This window comes from Astyanax mexicanus, chromosome 14, assembly GCF_023375975.1.
Source record: "Astyanax mexicanus isolate ESR-SI-001 chromosome 14, AstMex3_surface, whole genome shotgun sequence".
In the NCBI taxonomy this organism is placed as follows: domain Eukaryota; kingdom Metazoa; phylum Chordata; class Actinopteri; order Characiformes; family Acestrorhamphidae; genus Astyanax; species Astyanax mexicanus.
In genome coordinates, this window is record NC_064421.1 from 3960378 (window position 1) to 3977871 (window position 17494).

General features: G+C 38.3%; 1 protein-coding gene across 2 annotated transcripts in view; it reads left to right on the forward strand.

Annotated features, from left to right (window-relative positions):
* The first annotated feature begins 3202 nt into the window (after positions 1 to 3202).
* rragd (ras-related GTP binding D) overlaps positions 3203 to 17494 on the forward strand; it is a 34318-nt gene continuing 20026 nt past the window's right edge. For both annotated transcript variants that reach the window (XR_007423995.1, XM_022673289.2), the window contains exons 1-4: positions 3203 to 3559; positions 9539 to 9834; positions 11315 to 11514; positions 13333 to 13447. Coding sequence is in view for 1 of the 2 variants with exons in the window: in XM_022673289.2 (XP_022529010.1) it covers positions 3433 to 3559; positions 9539 to 9834; positions 11315 to 11514; positions 13333 to 13447 (738 nt within the window). In the remaining variant the exon portion in view is untranslated. The remainder of the gene's footprint in view (positions 3560 to 9538; positions 9835 to 11314; positions 11515 to 13332; positions 13448 to 17494) is intronic.

A 17494-nucleotide genomic window follows, 5' to 3' on the forward strand; every position in this document is an offset into this window, starting at 1 on the left:
TGGGGCTATAAATACACAGGGAAACAGGAAACACCTGGGAGAGGTAACAAGGGGGCGGGGTTACAAATGAGACACGTGGAAACTAAAGACTAAGTAAAAAAAACATGACTCTCCAAACCGTCACTGATCATCAGTAAATTTTACATTTCATTTGGAGATCAAGGGATCAGAGTCTGGAGGAAGAGTGGAGAGACACACAGTCCAAACTGCTCGAGGTCTAGTGTGAAGTTTCCACCAATCAGTGATGGTTTGGAGAGACATGTCATCTGCTGGTGTTGATCCACTGTGTTTTATTATTAAGTCTAAAGTCAGTGCAGTTTTGTTTTCCCACAAAATCTTACAGCACTTCATGCTTCCCTCTGCTACTGACAACTTTTATGGAGATGCGGATTTCATTTTCCAGCAGGACTTGGCACACTACCTACACTGCCAAAAGTACCAATTGGTCTTAATTATATAATATTCTAATTTTCTAAGAAAGATTTTTGGGTTTTCATTGGCTGTAAGCCATAATCATCAACAATAAAATAAATAAAGGCTTAAAATAGATCACTCTGTGTTTAATACATCTATATAATATATGAGTTTCACATTTTAAATTGAAATACTGAAATATAGCAACTTTTCAATGATATTCTAATGTTTGGAGATGCACTAGTATATTAGATGAGTTGCTGCTGTTCTAAAACAGACAGGGCATCAATAGACTAGATTAAACATTAATATTTCTATAATAATCATATATGATATAATAATCAGAGATCTGGGTTCTGTACTCACAGTGTGTGGAGAGCTGGAGAAGGAGATGCTGTGAGAGTTCAGCCGGTCAGTGAGCCATGCTGTTCAGCACAGCATCATATTAAACAGCTGTGCTCCACCATCACCATCACCACCATCATCATCCTCACCCCGCCTCCTCTGGCACAGCAGAGCACAGGGAATCAGCAGCAGCTCTGGCATCACAGTGTGGAGCAGTGGAGCTGATTCAGCTCTGACCTGGCAAGTTAAATCATCTCAAACCCATAATACAGATTTTTCTTTGTCTCTTTATTTAATATATTTTCTACATTGTAGATTAATATTAAAGACATGAAAACCAATAAGGGACACATATAGAATTACGTCAAAAAGTGTTATTCCTCCACATTAATCCCCTGATCTAAACCTGATGTACTGAGATGGTGATTTAAGGTGATTTAATTGGGATGAGCTGGAGCTTCACAGCATGAAGGAAAAGCAGCAGCAACTATTGTTCAGCACCTCCAGGAACTCCTTCTTTCAAGACGCTGAGAAAACTATTCCAGGTGACTCTCCCTCATGAAGACACTGAGATTAAAATCTCACCAAGAGTCTGCAGATCTGTCTAAAACATCATAAAAAGAAAGAAAACACACTGAATGAGACGAGATATGTCCAAACCTTGGTGTGTGTGTGTGAAATGATTAGTATATATTATATAGTATATAGGGAATGTTAATCTTACACACATTTTCAAATAATTTACTGGCTGATCTTTACTAGGTAATCATTATATACAATTACTTAAAATAAAATATGTAAATACAATTATCAATCAATCAATTAACCTAATAATAATACATTGAGGGTAACTGTCATTTTCAATGCAGCAGAGCATTTGGAAAATTAAAGGACTGAAAAATAAGTTTAAATTATAAAAACAAGCAGACAATATAAGATTTAATTAAGAAGAAATCATTAAGAATAAAAGGATATGTAGACAGGCTAAAATGTAAAGCAATAAAACAAAGAGATAAATAATTAGAATAATAAAATATAAAATATAAAAAATAATATTAATAAGTAAAAAAAATATAAAAAAGAAATAAATGAAATAAAAAAGTAAATAAAATAAACAAAATGGTAAAAAGAAAAAACTCAACTAAAACAGTTATAGGCTGTTTTGGTTTAGTTAAAACACCTAAAATACGTTAAACATCCCATAATTATTTTTTATTTATTTATTGTTCGTTTTTTTGTTTGTTTAACTAATTACATATTTACTACATATATATACTATTTTAATTATGCTCTACGTATTATCCAATCACCGGTCGGGACGCTGGAATCAGTAGCCAATCGTAGCGCAGGAAGCAGGGTGTGCCGGAAAACGGGTAGGAAAGAAAACACAGCTTTAAAAAAAGCAGGTGGAGAAAGAGCGCTGCGTGTAGGGCCCCATCTAGCGTTACACCATATATTATTCCTGTTTTAACTCTAAAATCTAAATAGATAATATAATATAATATAATATATAAAATTATTTGTAATTGTGATTTTGCTGAATTATTGCTGTTATAAGTTTAAAAACAAATCAAATTTTCAGTCAAAAGTTTGGACACCTTAAATTCAGTGTTTTTTCAGTAATTATAAATGTTCTGCATTGTAGATTTAACTATGAAGAAACAAGAACTACTCAACTAAGTGAAGAAAATAAGTGACTTCAAGAAAAAATGAAGGTCAGTCAATCTGAAACATTTAAAGAAGTTTTAAAGTATCCTTAAGTGCAGTCACCACAAAGACCATCCAAAAAAAGAACAAGTTATTAAAGTACTAAAATGGGATGAACACAAGCCAACAAACCAAGCTGAACTGCTTGAATTTTTGCACCAGGAGTAAAGCAGCATAAAGTTATCCAAAAGCAGTGTGTAAGACTGGTGGAGGAGAACATGATGCCAAGATGCATGAAAACTATGATTAAAAACCAACCAGGGTTATTCCACCAAATATTGATTTCTGAACTTTTAAAACTTTGTGAATATGAACTTGTTTTCTTTGCATTATTTGAGGTCTGAAAGCTCTGCATCTTTTTTGTTATTTCAGCAGTTTCTCTTTTTTTTTGCTCCTATCATGTATTGATTAAATTTTACTGCATAAAGATGATTTGTGAAATAACAGAAGTTATATAAGATAAAAATAACAATGTTAAAAAATGATTATTTTTTAACTTAATTTAATTCATAATTATTTATTAATTTATTTACTAAACTTTTGTTTGTGAGTGAATTATACACTCAGAAACATCATTTTCCATTCATCCTTGGAACATAATTCAAATCCAGTATGATCAGTTTTACTGATCAGAACTTTTAACATCAAAGACTACAAAAACTACAATTCCCATAATTCCAGGGTGAGGAGGAGGCGTATCATAAACAAAGAGCAACAGCTGACTGTGAGAAGTGTGTGTGTGTGTGTGTGTGTGTGTGTGTGTGTGTGTGTGTGTGTGTGTGTGTGTGTGTGTGTGTGTGTAAAGGAATGACAGCCTCTCTCTCCATGAATAGCCGCAGTGTGGCGGGCTGGTGCGCGGCGAGGCCGCTGAGAGGGCGCGGTGGGCGGGGGGAGAGTTCAGCATGGCCCGCTCGGATCAGGTGACCGTGCGGAGGATCCGGAGCTGCAGCAGCGGCCGCGCGGAGAATGAGCAGCCCGGGGGAGAAGCGCGGCGGCGGGGAGGACGGAGAGGACGAAGCGCTGGAGTTCAGCTTCTACGACGAGGATGATTTTGAAGCTTTTCCGGAGGCGGAGGGAGACTGTGATCAGGGAGGTCAGACTCACTTCTCTCTCTCTCTGCTTTTACTGTTTCTGAGAGCTGGAAGGTCATCCACTGCCATTAAACTCTCACTAATCCATAAAACTTACTTTATTTATCAACCTTTACACACCTAAAATACAGCTCTGGAAAAAAAATAAAGAGAGCACTTCAGTTTCTGAATCAGTTTCTCTGATTTTGCTATTTATAGGTTTATGTTTGAGTAAAATGAACATTGTTGTTTTATTCTATAAACTACAGACAACATTTCTCCCAAATTCCAAATAAAAATATTCTCATTTAGAGCATTTATTTACAGAACATGAGAAATGACTGAAATAACAAAAAAAGATGCAGAGCTTTCAGACCTCAAATAATGCAAAAAAACAAGTTCATATTCAAAAAAGTTTAGAAATCAATATTTGGTGGAATAACCCTGTTTTTTAATCACAGTTTTTTTAATGCATCTTGGCATCATGTTCTCCTCCACCAGTCTTACACACTGCTTTTGGATAACTTTATGCCACTCCTGGTGCAAACAGTTAAGTTTGGTTTTATGGCTTGTGATCATCCATTTTCTTTCCTCTTGATTATATTCCAGAGGTTTTTTAATTTGGTAAAGTGTTTTTTTTTATTTTAAAAATATAAGAATACAGTTTCTGTTTGCAATGCACTAAAACAAGATTCAGCAAATAAATAAATAAATAAATAAATAAATAATGTGTTTTTATGTTCATTGCATTGCTATTGCAATAATTTGTTAGACATTCTTATTTTTACTCCATATAACTTTTATATATATTTATATAATTTCACAAATCATTCATAAATTGTAAAAAAAAGCTCCTAACAGATGTTAAAAATAGAGGGGTTAAACTGCAGTTTGATTAGAGGATAAATGATCCTATATCCTATTATGTGGTAAGTGCAGAGAAATACACACAATGTACATTGCAATGGACACAGGGTCTGAAAGAGTTAATAGATGAAATTTAAAGTGTTCCTTTGAAGTAATAAAACATACCAGTCCTACTTAAAGGTTTTATAAACATTTCCTAACCTTTAAAGGGTAACTAAACCCTCTGGTTTGAGCTGATTCCACCCTCGGCTCAAATTTGAAAAATGCATGTGGTGATGTATGGGTTTAGGGGTGGAACGGAAATGAGAGCTGATTGGCTGAACTGTGTACTTTGGTAGGCGGACAAATCATCACAATATGCAAATCAATCAATTAATAATCATGCTGTGTGCCGTGAACCATCTGCGTCTCGCCGCTATCAGAGGCACACTGCTCAGCCCAATCAGTTCTTCCTTCTGACCCGCCCCTAAACCCATACATCACCCAGTGCCCCACCCAAACTACCCCTCCCAATTTCTTTGAGCTGAGGGTGGAGTCAGCTAAAATCAGGGGGTTTAGTTACTGTTTTAAAAATGCATTTAATAACCTTTATGCTCCCCTTGCCTGGAAGTTCTGTACCCTGTATTACTTGGCTTTTTCGTCAGCCCTGATCCATGAGATCCACTGTCCTGTACTATATTACTGCTCCAGTGGAAGTGGGTGTGTTGAAGCAGGGAAAGCACTAAAATGTGCAAAAAATAAATAAATAACCTAAACATTAACCAGGGTTGAAGAACACCATCATAAGAGGCTTTGGGGGTCAAGGGGTCATAGGGTATTATAATAGTGTGCGAAGTATGTATACTGGACAATTTAATATCAAGGGCCAATAGTAATGGACAAACGTTTTCCCTTTATTCTTGCAATTTTAGATCTTTGGTCCTCGGTCAATAATCAAAAATAGTGCAAAATTAAGTGTACATAATTATTATATAGTATATGTATAAAAGAGATTAAACATGTATTGTTTGTCAATTAATTGGCTAACAGCTTACAGCTGGTAAGTGGCAGTAAAAATAAACTGAGCTTTAGTAATGGATAATTTGTTTTTTTCCCCCTCAATTTCCATTTTCCTTTGTTTGTAGTAAAGCAATGCTAAAACAAATTCTGTTAAATATAGTGTTGTCATCATAATAACTAAAAAAAGACAGAACTTTATAACTATTTAAAGTAAAGTGAGTAAAGTGAGGGCTGTTTCCTACACCTTCAAAAGACTCTTGGAAACTGGAGAAAAAAACTGCTACAGGAAGAGTCACGTCTGGCTGATCCACATGGAAACAGCATCTTTAGCCTTTAGCTCAGATTAACATGATTAAACACTGAGTCTCAGTTTCAGGAGTGAAGAGAATTAGAATTAGAGTTAGTTTGACAGGTGTAGAAGTGAAGAACTGCAGTAATAAAGACATTTTTCATGGTTTCTTAATGTTCAAGTTTGATAGCATCAGTTGTAAAGTAGTGAAGAGGTAGAGTTACAGGTATACAGTGAATAGTGAATATTTGAGTAATGTTCTAATCCAGATTATGAGAAACAAGAACTACTCAACTAAGTAAAGAAAAAAATGACTTTAAGAAGAAATGAAGGTCAAGTGTAGTCACAAAGACCATCAAAAACATTGATGAAACTGGCTCTCATCAGGCTGTGCAAGGAAAGGAACACATGTTAATGCCATGTGTGAACAGGGCCATAAAATACTGAGATGCACAGGCCCCCATTTATACATTTATAACACCAAATATAAGTCACGCTCATCACTCTATAGAGCAGAGGTCACTAATAGTCCGGACCCAGAGGTTTCCAATGCAAACCCAAACCGATAAACTACTGATTACTTAGGATTTCATTCTTAAAACGGCACCTCAGTTCAGCACAGTTTTACAGCACAGATATTTCCAGTTACAGCTGAATTCACGCTTTTAATCCCAGAAAAAAATGCTATTATTTACCTTTTAAAAGGCAATTTAAATGCCAGATTAAAGAACTGATTACTGTTGTTTTGCTGTTTCCTCGGGTTTTGAGTTAAGCTCTGCGGTGACTTAGCGCACGGATGGGGGCGGGGCTGGTGACGTCATGGGCCCGGAGTTGTTTAATATCGTGATATATATCGTCAAAAAAAAGAACATTTGCAATGTAAAATTTTTCCAATATCGTGCAGCCCTAATGCTAGCATCATCAACCACAAAAAAAACAGAAATCATATCCCAGGATGTCCTGTTAGGTGTTGTAAGAGGTATATGGTAAAAAGGTAAATGTTAAAAGAAAGAGGAATAGAGACAAAACAAGTTATTACTACTAAAAAAGAAATGAATAATGTAAGAGGGAAATAAACTGTTAAATCGAGTTAACAAGGAGACTGAACATTTTGTTTATTTTTTTCCTGTTAATAAGCACATGATGATGCACTTTTTTTCAAAAGCATTCTGTTTTTACTTGTAGTGAGGGGAAAAAAAAACATAAATGTTATTTTTGGTCCTTATAAATAATTTAATTCAGTTTAACATTTGAAACAATAAATATTGTTGAAATATACTGAATAGTATTTGTAATTTGATTTGTCTTTCAGTTGTTGATGATGACATAAAATACTGATAGAACTACTAGGCTTCTTCAGTAAACAGGATATCTCACTGAATTATTACACATTAAGTTAAAAATGACGACGGTCCGAACCTTGGTCTGAGAAATTTTCTCCGAACTGAATTCTAATTAAATACCCCTTCTATAGAGTGTGCTGTTGAATAAATATGCATGAAAGTCAATCTGCAGGCCTCTGAGCAGGTCAAAGACTAATAACTGTGTTTTCAGGGACAACCTACTCCCAGTTTTCCACTCTGCTTGCCCCTTGACCTCTGAGCAGCACCCAGCCTACAGTCTGAGGCCCTGCTAGATAGATAGATATGAATCAGTCCAGTGATGTTTACTGTGAGGTGTTGTTAGGGGGTGGGGCCGTTATATCACATGCCCACTCCTTTTCTCAGAAGCGTCACAGGAGGAAGAAGCTGAAGAAGCTGTAGTATTTTGGGACTGGAAGTGGAACTCGCTTTCCCTAAACGCAGCCGGCGATCCTCAGTCCAGAGCTCCAGAGCTCTCATCAGGAGCATGTGATCAGGAGGAGTGCAGACAGGGTGTTGGCTGCAACCCCTGTGTACACACACACACACACACTAACACACACACACACACACATTATTATGTGCCATATTTTTGTGCACTATAAGGCGCACTATCTATAAACGTCTATTTTACGGTCTATTTTCAAATGCAACACTAGTAAGGAACAGGGGTCGGGGGTGTCGCCATGTTGTCCTTCTAATTCAGTAGATCTTGCCACTTTGTGCCGAGACCTGTAAAGCTATGCTGAGTTAAATTAAGTAAACAAAACTGTACTTCTTAAAAAAAATATATATATAAATTATTTTAAAGTCAAATGAGCGCTGGATGTTAATCTACACAGATTTTACTCCTAAACACTGTTTATTTGGGTGAGTAAAGAGCTTCTGTTTATTTACAGTAAGATTAGATATCCAGATTTACACTAAAAATCTGCAGCCGCATTAGCATTAGCAGCTAACTGCTAGAACTAGCTGCGGTTAGCGACTAATGCCTCCTGACAGCGCTACACTGAGGAACCCTGAGTGTTCAGGTAAGCCAGGTTGATATTAGCTAGTGGTTCGTCCCATGTAGCTTGTTTTAATGCGGCAAACATGCAGGCTACTGTCTAATATACTCACCTCTGAACAGCTAAAGAGCTAGCGCTTAGCACGGTTACTGGCTAATGCTAATTCTGCTCCAGCAGTACTAGCCAGGGTTTTGCAGCAGGCTACAGTACGATGATATTCACCTCTGAACGGCAAAAGAGCTAGCGTTTAGTGTGGTCTTTTGCAGTTTTGACTCTACCGCCTTGAAGCATCTACAGACAAAACAGCTGAAGCTCAGCCAGGTTGGATGGAGAGCGTCTGTGAACAGCAGACAGAAATTTCATGTCTCAACAGAAGCTCAATGTGAGCTATTTAGCTATTTTTAGTACTTTTATTGGATCATCTAACACATGAATATTCTCTGATATAAACAATTCTACTGTAGCTCTGGCTGTATGTTTAGGGTCATCGTCTTGCCGGAAGGTCTTAAGTCTTTTGCAGCCTACAACAGGTTTTCTTTTTCCAGGATTGCCCTGTATTTAGCTCCATCCATCTTCCTATCAACCCTGACCAGCTTCCTAACCATGTTCCTGCTGAAGAAAAGCATCCCCACAGCATGATGCCACCACCATGTTTCACAGTAGGGACAGTGTGTTCAGGGCGATGGGCAGTGTTACTTTTCTATATATATATATATATTGCCTGGCCAAATAAAAAGGTATAAGACTTTGGTTGGACCGCACCTTTACCTGACTAACTGCAGCAACCCCAAATCATATAGCCCCCCCCCCCCTACAATCTGGAGCATTTCTATTGGTCCATTCATCATGAAATCTGGCCACATGGTTAAAATAACTGCTGGATTATGTTAAAACGTTGTCTAAGCAAAAAAAATAATAATAATAGATCGAAACGGAATAAAAACTGAATAAAAAGATTTTTTTAATTAAATTAATAAAAATCTAAAGTTTTTTTATGTGTAAACTGAATTAAAACAGAATAAAAAAATAGATATAACTGATATGAGTGAGATTAATTTGGTTAAAAGTTTAAATGTCAGTTTTTATTAATTTTTGATTAATTGCCAGCCCTAGGCTCTACCAGTGTTGTTGCATAATCTTGCTTTAAGTTTCCTTTCTTGTTGTACGAACTGTTCTTCTGATCTTATTTAATACAAACAGAGTAGCTTATGCTTCAGGCACAGAAGATTAAAGGCTGTTAATTCTCTGTATTGTAATAGAAGCTTTAATAATTCACTGCTCTGTTTAATTTAAATTACAGGAGCGTTTACTGTACAGCAGGTTTGGGTACAGAAGTAAAAGGACGGGGTTTAAGATAAAGTCCTTTGATTTAAAGTCTGCGCCTCGAGTCTCGCTAAAGGGACGAGGGGACATGAAAGGGAGTTCCTGTTTAAATATGTAAAATAATGGTTGTTTTCTGTTCTGATTGTCTTTATGCAGTTCTGGGATTCAGAGATCCATTCAGCGGTGAGGTGAAGCCGCGGATACTGCTGATGGGTTTACGGCGCAGCGGGAAGTCCTCCATACAGAAGGTGGTGTTCCACAAGATGTCCCCCAACGAGACCCTGTTCCTGGAGAGCACCAATAAGATCTGCAGGGAGGACGTGTCCAACAGCTCCTTCGTCAGCTTCCAGATCTGGGACTTTCCTGGACAGATCGATTTCTTCGACCCCACCTTCGACTACGAGATGATATTCCGAGGGACGGGAGCGCTCATCTTCGTTATTGACTCTCAGGTACGGGTCTTGTCCTTTACGTTTGGGCTCTGCCCCCTCCCCACTCCCCCACTGGCCTGCACTCACACTGCGTTTAAACAATCCGTGCCTATGCACACTTACACACTTACACTTACTTACTTGCGCACTGTTGGCAGGTAACGGCACGGATTGCCTAGTGTGAGTACAGCCTTAGTGAATGGAAATTCCAGTTTGTCCACACAATTTGAGTTGAACCAGTAGCTTTTTTTTTTCGGACACGGATGTGCTTGCTCTGTGGGTCTGGTACATTTGGTGAAGCTGTTTTGGAGCCTGGGGCGATCAGTCCATAGTATTAATCCTGGTTCTACTGATTTCTGTGGTCTGCAGTTCACTTCAAATGGATTCGAATGGTGCGATTCTGCTGCAGGTGTGGAAGCTATCTGCTCCCTGCGCTGCGTGTAGGGTCGCATGATTGGTTAATTTTTTATAATATGACTCTTACACTTATTGCACTGCTTCCTTTTTTAATCAGTGTATTTTAATTAGAGCTTAGATCAGGCCCAAATAATCCGAGCCCATGCACGTTCTCCCCGATACCGATTAGATGGCTAAAAATGAGCTTTTTAACAACATTTTAAGTGGTTTGAATAAGCAAAATCTGTTTAGAATGATGTCAATTAACATGGCAACACTGAAGAAGCATAGACCTGTTATTTAAGAACAATATTTATTGACTGAGGAAAGTGGTGGTAGGGTCAGGCCTCTGGTCTTGGGTCTCGGGTGTCAGGTCGGGTTCGGGAAGAGAATCTAAGCTCTAATCCTAATAATGCACACTATAACAGGACAAGATCAAGGTACTGTAATTAAGTTGTTGAATTGCTGTTCATCCAGATCAGAGACTGTAAAAAAAGATGGACGCCGTGTCGCCGTTCCCATTCATTCAATGAAAATGAAGCCAAAATCTTCCTCCATGTTGGCGATTCTGAAACCTGATTCTGCGCAGTAGAGACCAGAGGAGGGAGAAAGACTGTGGAGAGCAGCCTACTCATTTAAATAACCCCGCCCCTGAGGCCTGCCTCGAGGTCACAGGCTGCAGAGCGGGGCGGAGCGGAGCTCACGGTCTGTTATTGGTCCCGCCCATAACCAGCCCCTTTACAATAACCACACCTTTTTTGAATAGAGCTGAATAACGTTTTAAGAAAAGAATTCTGTGGGGATATAAAAATTTAACAATATAAGCAGAGGTTACACTAGCTGCTGCATTTAAATTAAGGAGGTAGAATTACAGTATATTGGAAAAAATTTGATTGAAAGTTGTTCTGTTTTGCCATTGAAACCTATGGGGATGGGTGGAGTTACACAGCTTTCTGCAGCCGAACAGCAGGGGGCGCCCGACCTGTGGTGGCTTCACTTTTGAGAGACGATGTTCTGTCCAGCTATACACAGTCTATGATCCAGATAATGCATTAATATGTAATCTATATTGTATATCTGTATGTTCTGCGTGTCGTTTGTTCAGGATGATTATGTGGAAGCTCTGAGCAGACTGCATCTCACCGTGACTCGAGCGTATAAAGTGAACCCGGACATTAACTTCGAGGTGTTCATTCACAAAGTGGACGGACTTTCTGACGACCACAAGATCGAGAAACAGAGAGACATCCACAAACGAGCCAACGACGACCTGGCAGACGCTGGATTAGAGAGGATACATTTAAGGTTTGTTACTTAAAATTATAGAATTCACTTCTGAATTACACAGTTTTTTTATTGTATGACAAAATACATACAACGATCATAAATGTTAAGTTTTTCCTTCATAGTAAATGAATAGTGAAGTGATCCAGACTATGAAGGAACACATAATGAATCATGTAGTAACTTGTAACTTTAAAAAGTGTTAAGCAAACCAAAAAAATGGTTTCTGAGGCTGGTAACTCTGATGAAGTTATCCTGTACAACAGAGGAAACTCTTGCTCTTCTATCCTTTCCTGTGGCGGTCCTGATGAGTGCCAGTTTCATCACTATAATGTTTTTGATGTTTTTTGCACTGACTTGAAATTCTTTTTTCTGATTGACTGACCTCCATTTTTTCTTTATTTAGCTGAGTAGTTCCTGCTTCTCATAATCTGGATTAGAACATTACTCAAATATTCCCTATTCACTGTATACCTGTAACTCTACCTCTTCACTACTTTACTTTAACTGATGCTCTCAAACACTTTATTAAGAGACAAGAAATTCAAGTAAATAACTCTTGACGAGTTCAGCACAGCTGTTAACTGAAAGCCTAAATTATTATAATTATTATTATAATGAAAAACCTGAATAAATATATGAATTATAATTTGTTGTATTTGTTCTTGATGCGAAATGCATTCTAAGTTTGTGCACATTTGCTCTGATATATATATATATAATAACGGCTCTACAGGTAGTTCTGTATGTATTAAAAGAACCACATTTTATGAAAGTATATGAAAATAGTTCTTTTCAGTGCCTTTATTTATTTGTTTAAGTATAGTGTAGCTCAGAAAGCTTATTATTCACATAATTAAAATTTTTATACTATTGTAATACTATATGCCAGGGGTGCACAACATACGGCCCGCTAAAGTAAGTTTACTTTCCGAAACTTAACTCAGTCTCCCGCCCGTAGCCATCACCTGTTTTTCCGGCAGCAAAAACAGGGACTACATAAACAAAAGGTGACTAAAATAGGAAAATACGACTTACTTGAGCAGTATCATGATTTTGTCCAAACCAAGTACGAGTAAAAAAAGAAAAGTGGATCTCGAACATAGGAAATTTAGGAAAGTACTTTTTTTTATGAAACAAGCAGTGGTGTTTTCTCGTGTCTGGTGTGCTTGGAATGCGTGGCAGTGGCAAAGGAATATAATTTACGCAGGCATTACGAAACACAACACCCAAAACTCGCCGATCTCCAAGGTGAGGACAGAAAGCAAAAGATTGAAGCACTAAAAAAGCAACTGGTGAGTCAACAAGGCGTGTTTGAAAAGAGACGAAAGGAGTCCGAAGCCTGTACCATTGCTAGCTACAGGATTGCTAACCTCGTAGCAAAATCTGCTCGCCCGTTTATTGATGGAGAATTTGTTAAAGACTGTATGGTGAAGGCTTGTGATGAATTTTTCCCAGAGGCCAAAGATGCATTTAAAAACATTAGTCTTTCGAGAACAACCATTCAGCGACGAATTGTTGATTTCCAATTGTTGATCCAATAATTCATACTGCCAGTTACAAAGCAGGATAAACGACGTCACATATTTTTCTGCTGCTTTGGACGAGAGCACAGACGACACCGACACAGCACAGCTCTCAATTGATATTATGCAATAGTAGCATAGTAAAACAATGTATTCCAAATTTGTGTGGAGACACCTGTAAAAATGTGTGGCCCTCTGGTCTAGGTGTTAATGTGAAATTGGCCTTTGGTTAAAATAAGTTGTGCACCCCTGCTATATACTATATAATACTATACTACGTTTTAACTGAAAACTATATGATCTTTCCTCTCAGCTTCTACCTGACGAGTATCTACGATCACTCCATCTTCGAGGCTTTCAGTAAAGTGGTGCAGAAGCTCATTCCACAGCTGCCCACCCTGGAGAACCTGCTCAACATTTTTATATCTGTGAGTGCAGCATGCTGTATTTCTACACTGTAGAGCTGGAATTACACCACATCATTCTAGCCCTGATTCTGTGCTGCTTAGAAGTCTAGAGAAATAGTTTTTTAATGAAATATTGTAATTTGATTGGCTTTCTGTATCGGCAGGTTTAGATCATCTCTTTTCTGATAGTTTTGACTCGCTAAGGAACTAAACATGTCATACATGTGAAATACAGTATGTGTTTTCTGTACACTCAAACAAAAAGACCTGTCATGGTAACCGATTATTTTAGTGTGAAAAACTCTCCCAGAAATAATTGGCTTTAAATATATTATGGTCATTTTAAGACAGTTTTATTTAAATTAGGCGTGTCAATTAATACAAAAATGTAATCAGATTAATCACAACAATATTCTGTGATTAATTGCGATTAGTCGCACTTGTTCTTCTTAAGACTCAAGTTTTAAAGAATGAATGTAAGTAATGTAAATTATATTCAATTATTTTTATTTATATTAGTGGTGTTAATTAAAATACTAGTATATTCATTGTAGTTAACCACAAGTTTAGCACACACACCAGGGGGAATTTTGGCCCACTCTTCTTTGCAGATCCTCTCTAAATCATGAAGGTTGGTGGGCTGTCGCTTGGCAACTCTGACCTTCAGCTCCCTCCATAGATTTTCGATCGGATTGAGGTCTGGTGACTGGCTGGGCCACTCCATGACCTTAATGTGATTTTTCTTGAGCCAATCCTTTGTTGCCTTTGCTGTATGTTTAGGGTCGTTATCATGTTGGAAGACCCAACCACGGCCCATTTTCAGATCCCTGGCAGAGGGGAGGAGGTTGTCCCTCAGGATTGTGCGGTACATTGTGCGGCTCCATCCATCTTCCCAGTGATGCGGTGAAGTAGCCCTGTACCCTTGGCAGAGAAACACCCCCAAAACATTATGCTTCCACCTCCATGCTTGACAGTGGGCACAGTGTTCTTGGGGTCATAGGCAGCATTTTTCTTCCTCCACACATGGCGGGTGGAGTTGAGGCCAAAAAGTTCAATTTTGGTCTCGTCTGACCACAAAACCTTCTCCCAATAACTTGGTTCATCTTTCAAATGATCATTGGCATACTTGAGGCGCGCCTCCACATGTGCTCTCTTCAGCAGGGGTACCTTTCGGGCACTGCAGGATGTGAATCCATTGTTGCGCAAAGTGTTGCCAATTGTTTCCTTGCAAACTGTGGTCCCAGCTGCCTTCAGGTCATTTGGTAACTCCTGCCGAGTGGTTGCAGGACGATTTCTGACCGTTCTCAGCATCATTGCCACCCCACGAGGCGAAATCTTCTTTGGAGCACCGGGCCGAGGTCTGTTGATTGTCATGTTATACTCTTTAAACTTTCTGATAATTGCACCAATAGTTGTTACTTTCACATCCAACACCTTCCAGCTTTGTGAAGGTCAACAATTCTGACTCTGAGGTCCTGTGACAGCTCTTTGGTTTTACCCATGTTGGAGACTTGAAATCTGTGTGATCTGTCTGATTCTGTGGACAGGTGTTTTTCACACAAGTGATTAGTGAGAACAGGTGGCTTCAGGTCAGGTAACAAGTTGATTGGGAGTGTCTAACTGGTCTGTAAAAGCCAGAACTGCTAATGAATACTAAGGGATCAAATACTTATTTCACTCCATGAAATACAAATCAATTAATATATATTCCTTAGATTTATTTTCTGGATTTTCTTTTTAATATTCTGTCTCTCCATGTAAGAATACATCTACCATTAAAAGTATAGAATGATCATGTCTTTATTAGTGGGCCAACGAAGAAAATCAACAAGGGATCAAATACTTCTTGGACTCACTGTATATATATATATATATATATACAGAATTTTCTTACTATATTTACTTTTTTGCCCCAGAGGGGTATATATATATATATACCCATCTGGATGTAATAAGTTTAGGATCAGTACAGCTGTGGGTGTTTACTCTGCAGGCGGGGCAGGAGCTCCCCTCATATAAAGCTGCATTCAGGGGCTGAATTCAGGTATTCAGGTTCTCCTCAGAAGGTTTCACATACCAGAGATTAACTAGTAAATACTAGAGTGCAGTTCCCTCAGAGATACGGTATTTTTTTGCATGTTTGTCAATCTTACATGTTTCGGATCATCAAACAAATAAAAAAAAAACGACACAAGTAAACACAAAATACAGTTTTTAAATTAAGGTTTTTTATTATTAAGTAATGGAAAAGTATTTGCCGCTCAGTTACAAAATAATTTAACTGTGGTTTATCCTACCTGAGTTACATTTTTCCAACCACACCCGTTCTCAATCAAGAAATCACTTAAATAGAACCTACCTGATAAAAAAAAAAAAGTTGACCAAAAGACATCATACCAATATCCAAAGAAATTCAGGTAACTAAGATCTATCAGTCTGGAAAAGGTTATTAATCCATTTCTAAAGTTCTAAAGTGGTGAAACTTCCCAGGAGTGCCTGGCCAACCAAAATTACCCTAGGAGCGCAGTGATGACTCATCCAAGAGGTCATGAAAGGACCCCACAACAGCTTACAAAGAACTCTAGAGAAGTCCACAGAATTAGCTTATGCTAACTGGCTAGCAGTTAGCTAATAAGCTGTGCCAGTATGCTTCTTTGGTGCTGCTGTTTTAAATAGTGCTCTGCAGTGCCTCTAGTGGTATGGCGGTATGTAAAAAAAAAAAAAATACATACTGGTTTTAATATCCCCTCAGGTATAATGGATGAACCGGTAAAGGAGAGATTAGAGCAGGCCATTTTTTCCCAGCAACTGCTGCTAATACCCTTACTCCACACCAGGGGTCACCAGAACACCAGAACACCCGGCCCCGTGTTTAACATATCCCTAACATACACGCCATAACTCTAGAGGCGCTGTCGAGCACCGCCAAAGAAGCCCACTGGCACAGCTCACTAGCTAACGCTAGCCAGTTAGCATAACAAGCTAACACACCAGAGTAATGATGGCTCAGCTCTGTAGAGTTCTTTGGATGTTGTTTAGGGGGTTTTCATGACCTTTTGGATGAGTAATCGCTGCGTTCTTGGAGTAATTTTGGTTATGAACACATGGCACATGAAAAATATTAAATATTTACGTTGACAGTTTCCTTTATATTCAGTTCATAGTGTTAGTGATAAAAAAATAATAATCATGCTGTTCTGCTCTCACTTCATCCTTTCAATGTGAGAAGAGTTTATGCTCCTTGCTGTTGGGAAACTCAGTTTTCTCAGCTTTCTAATAAAAGCAGCAGCAGCACCTGAGAGCAGCTGTTAAACATGGGGCCGGGTGTTCTGGTCAGAGCTGCTGTAATGAAACCTGCGGCCGGACTGACCCTCCGCTGATGAGAGCGCTGACCCCTGGTGTGGAGTGAGAGTATTAGCAGCGGGTGATGAGGAAAATGACCTGCTCTAATCTCTCCTGGTCGTTGACCTGTAAGGTCAGGTGGACAGTGCCGTGTCCTCGCTGCTCATCTCTGTGTCTGCAGTGATGCTCTGAGCTCTGCTGCCTCTCAGCTATAGATGCTGCAATTTATTCTTATGGTAATAATGTGTATTATTAATTGATGAGTTTTTTTATTTTACAAAATTGAAAAGCTCTGGAATATAATCAAGATGAAGATGGATGATCACAAGCCATCAAACCACCAAACTGAACTGCTTGAATTTCTGCACCAGGAGTAAAGCAGCATAAAGTTATCCAAAAGCAGTGTGTAAGACTGGTGGAGGAGGAGAACATGATGCCAAGATGCATAAAAAAGGTGATTAAAAACCAGGATCTCTTAAAACTTTATGAATATGAACTTGTTTTCTTTGCATTATTTGAGGTCTGAAAGCTCTGCATCTTTTTTGTTATTTCAGCCATTTCTCATTTTCTGCAAATAAATGCTCTAAATGACAATATTTTTATTTGGAATTTGGGAGAAATGTTGTCTGTAGTTTATAGAATAAAACAACATGGTTAATTTTACTCAAACATAAACCTATAAATATCAAAAACAGAGAAACTCAGGTCTCGACTGCCCCTATAAAC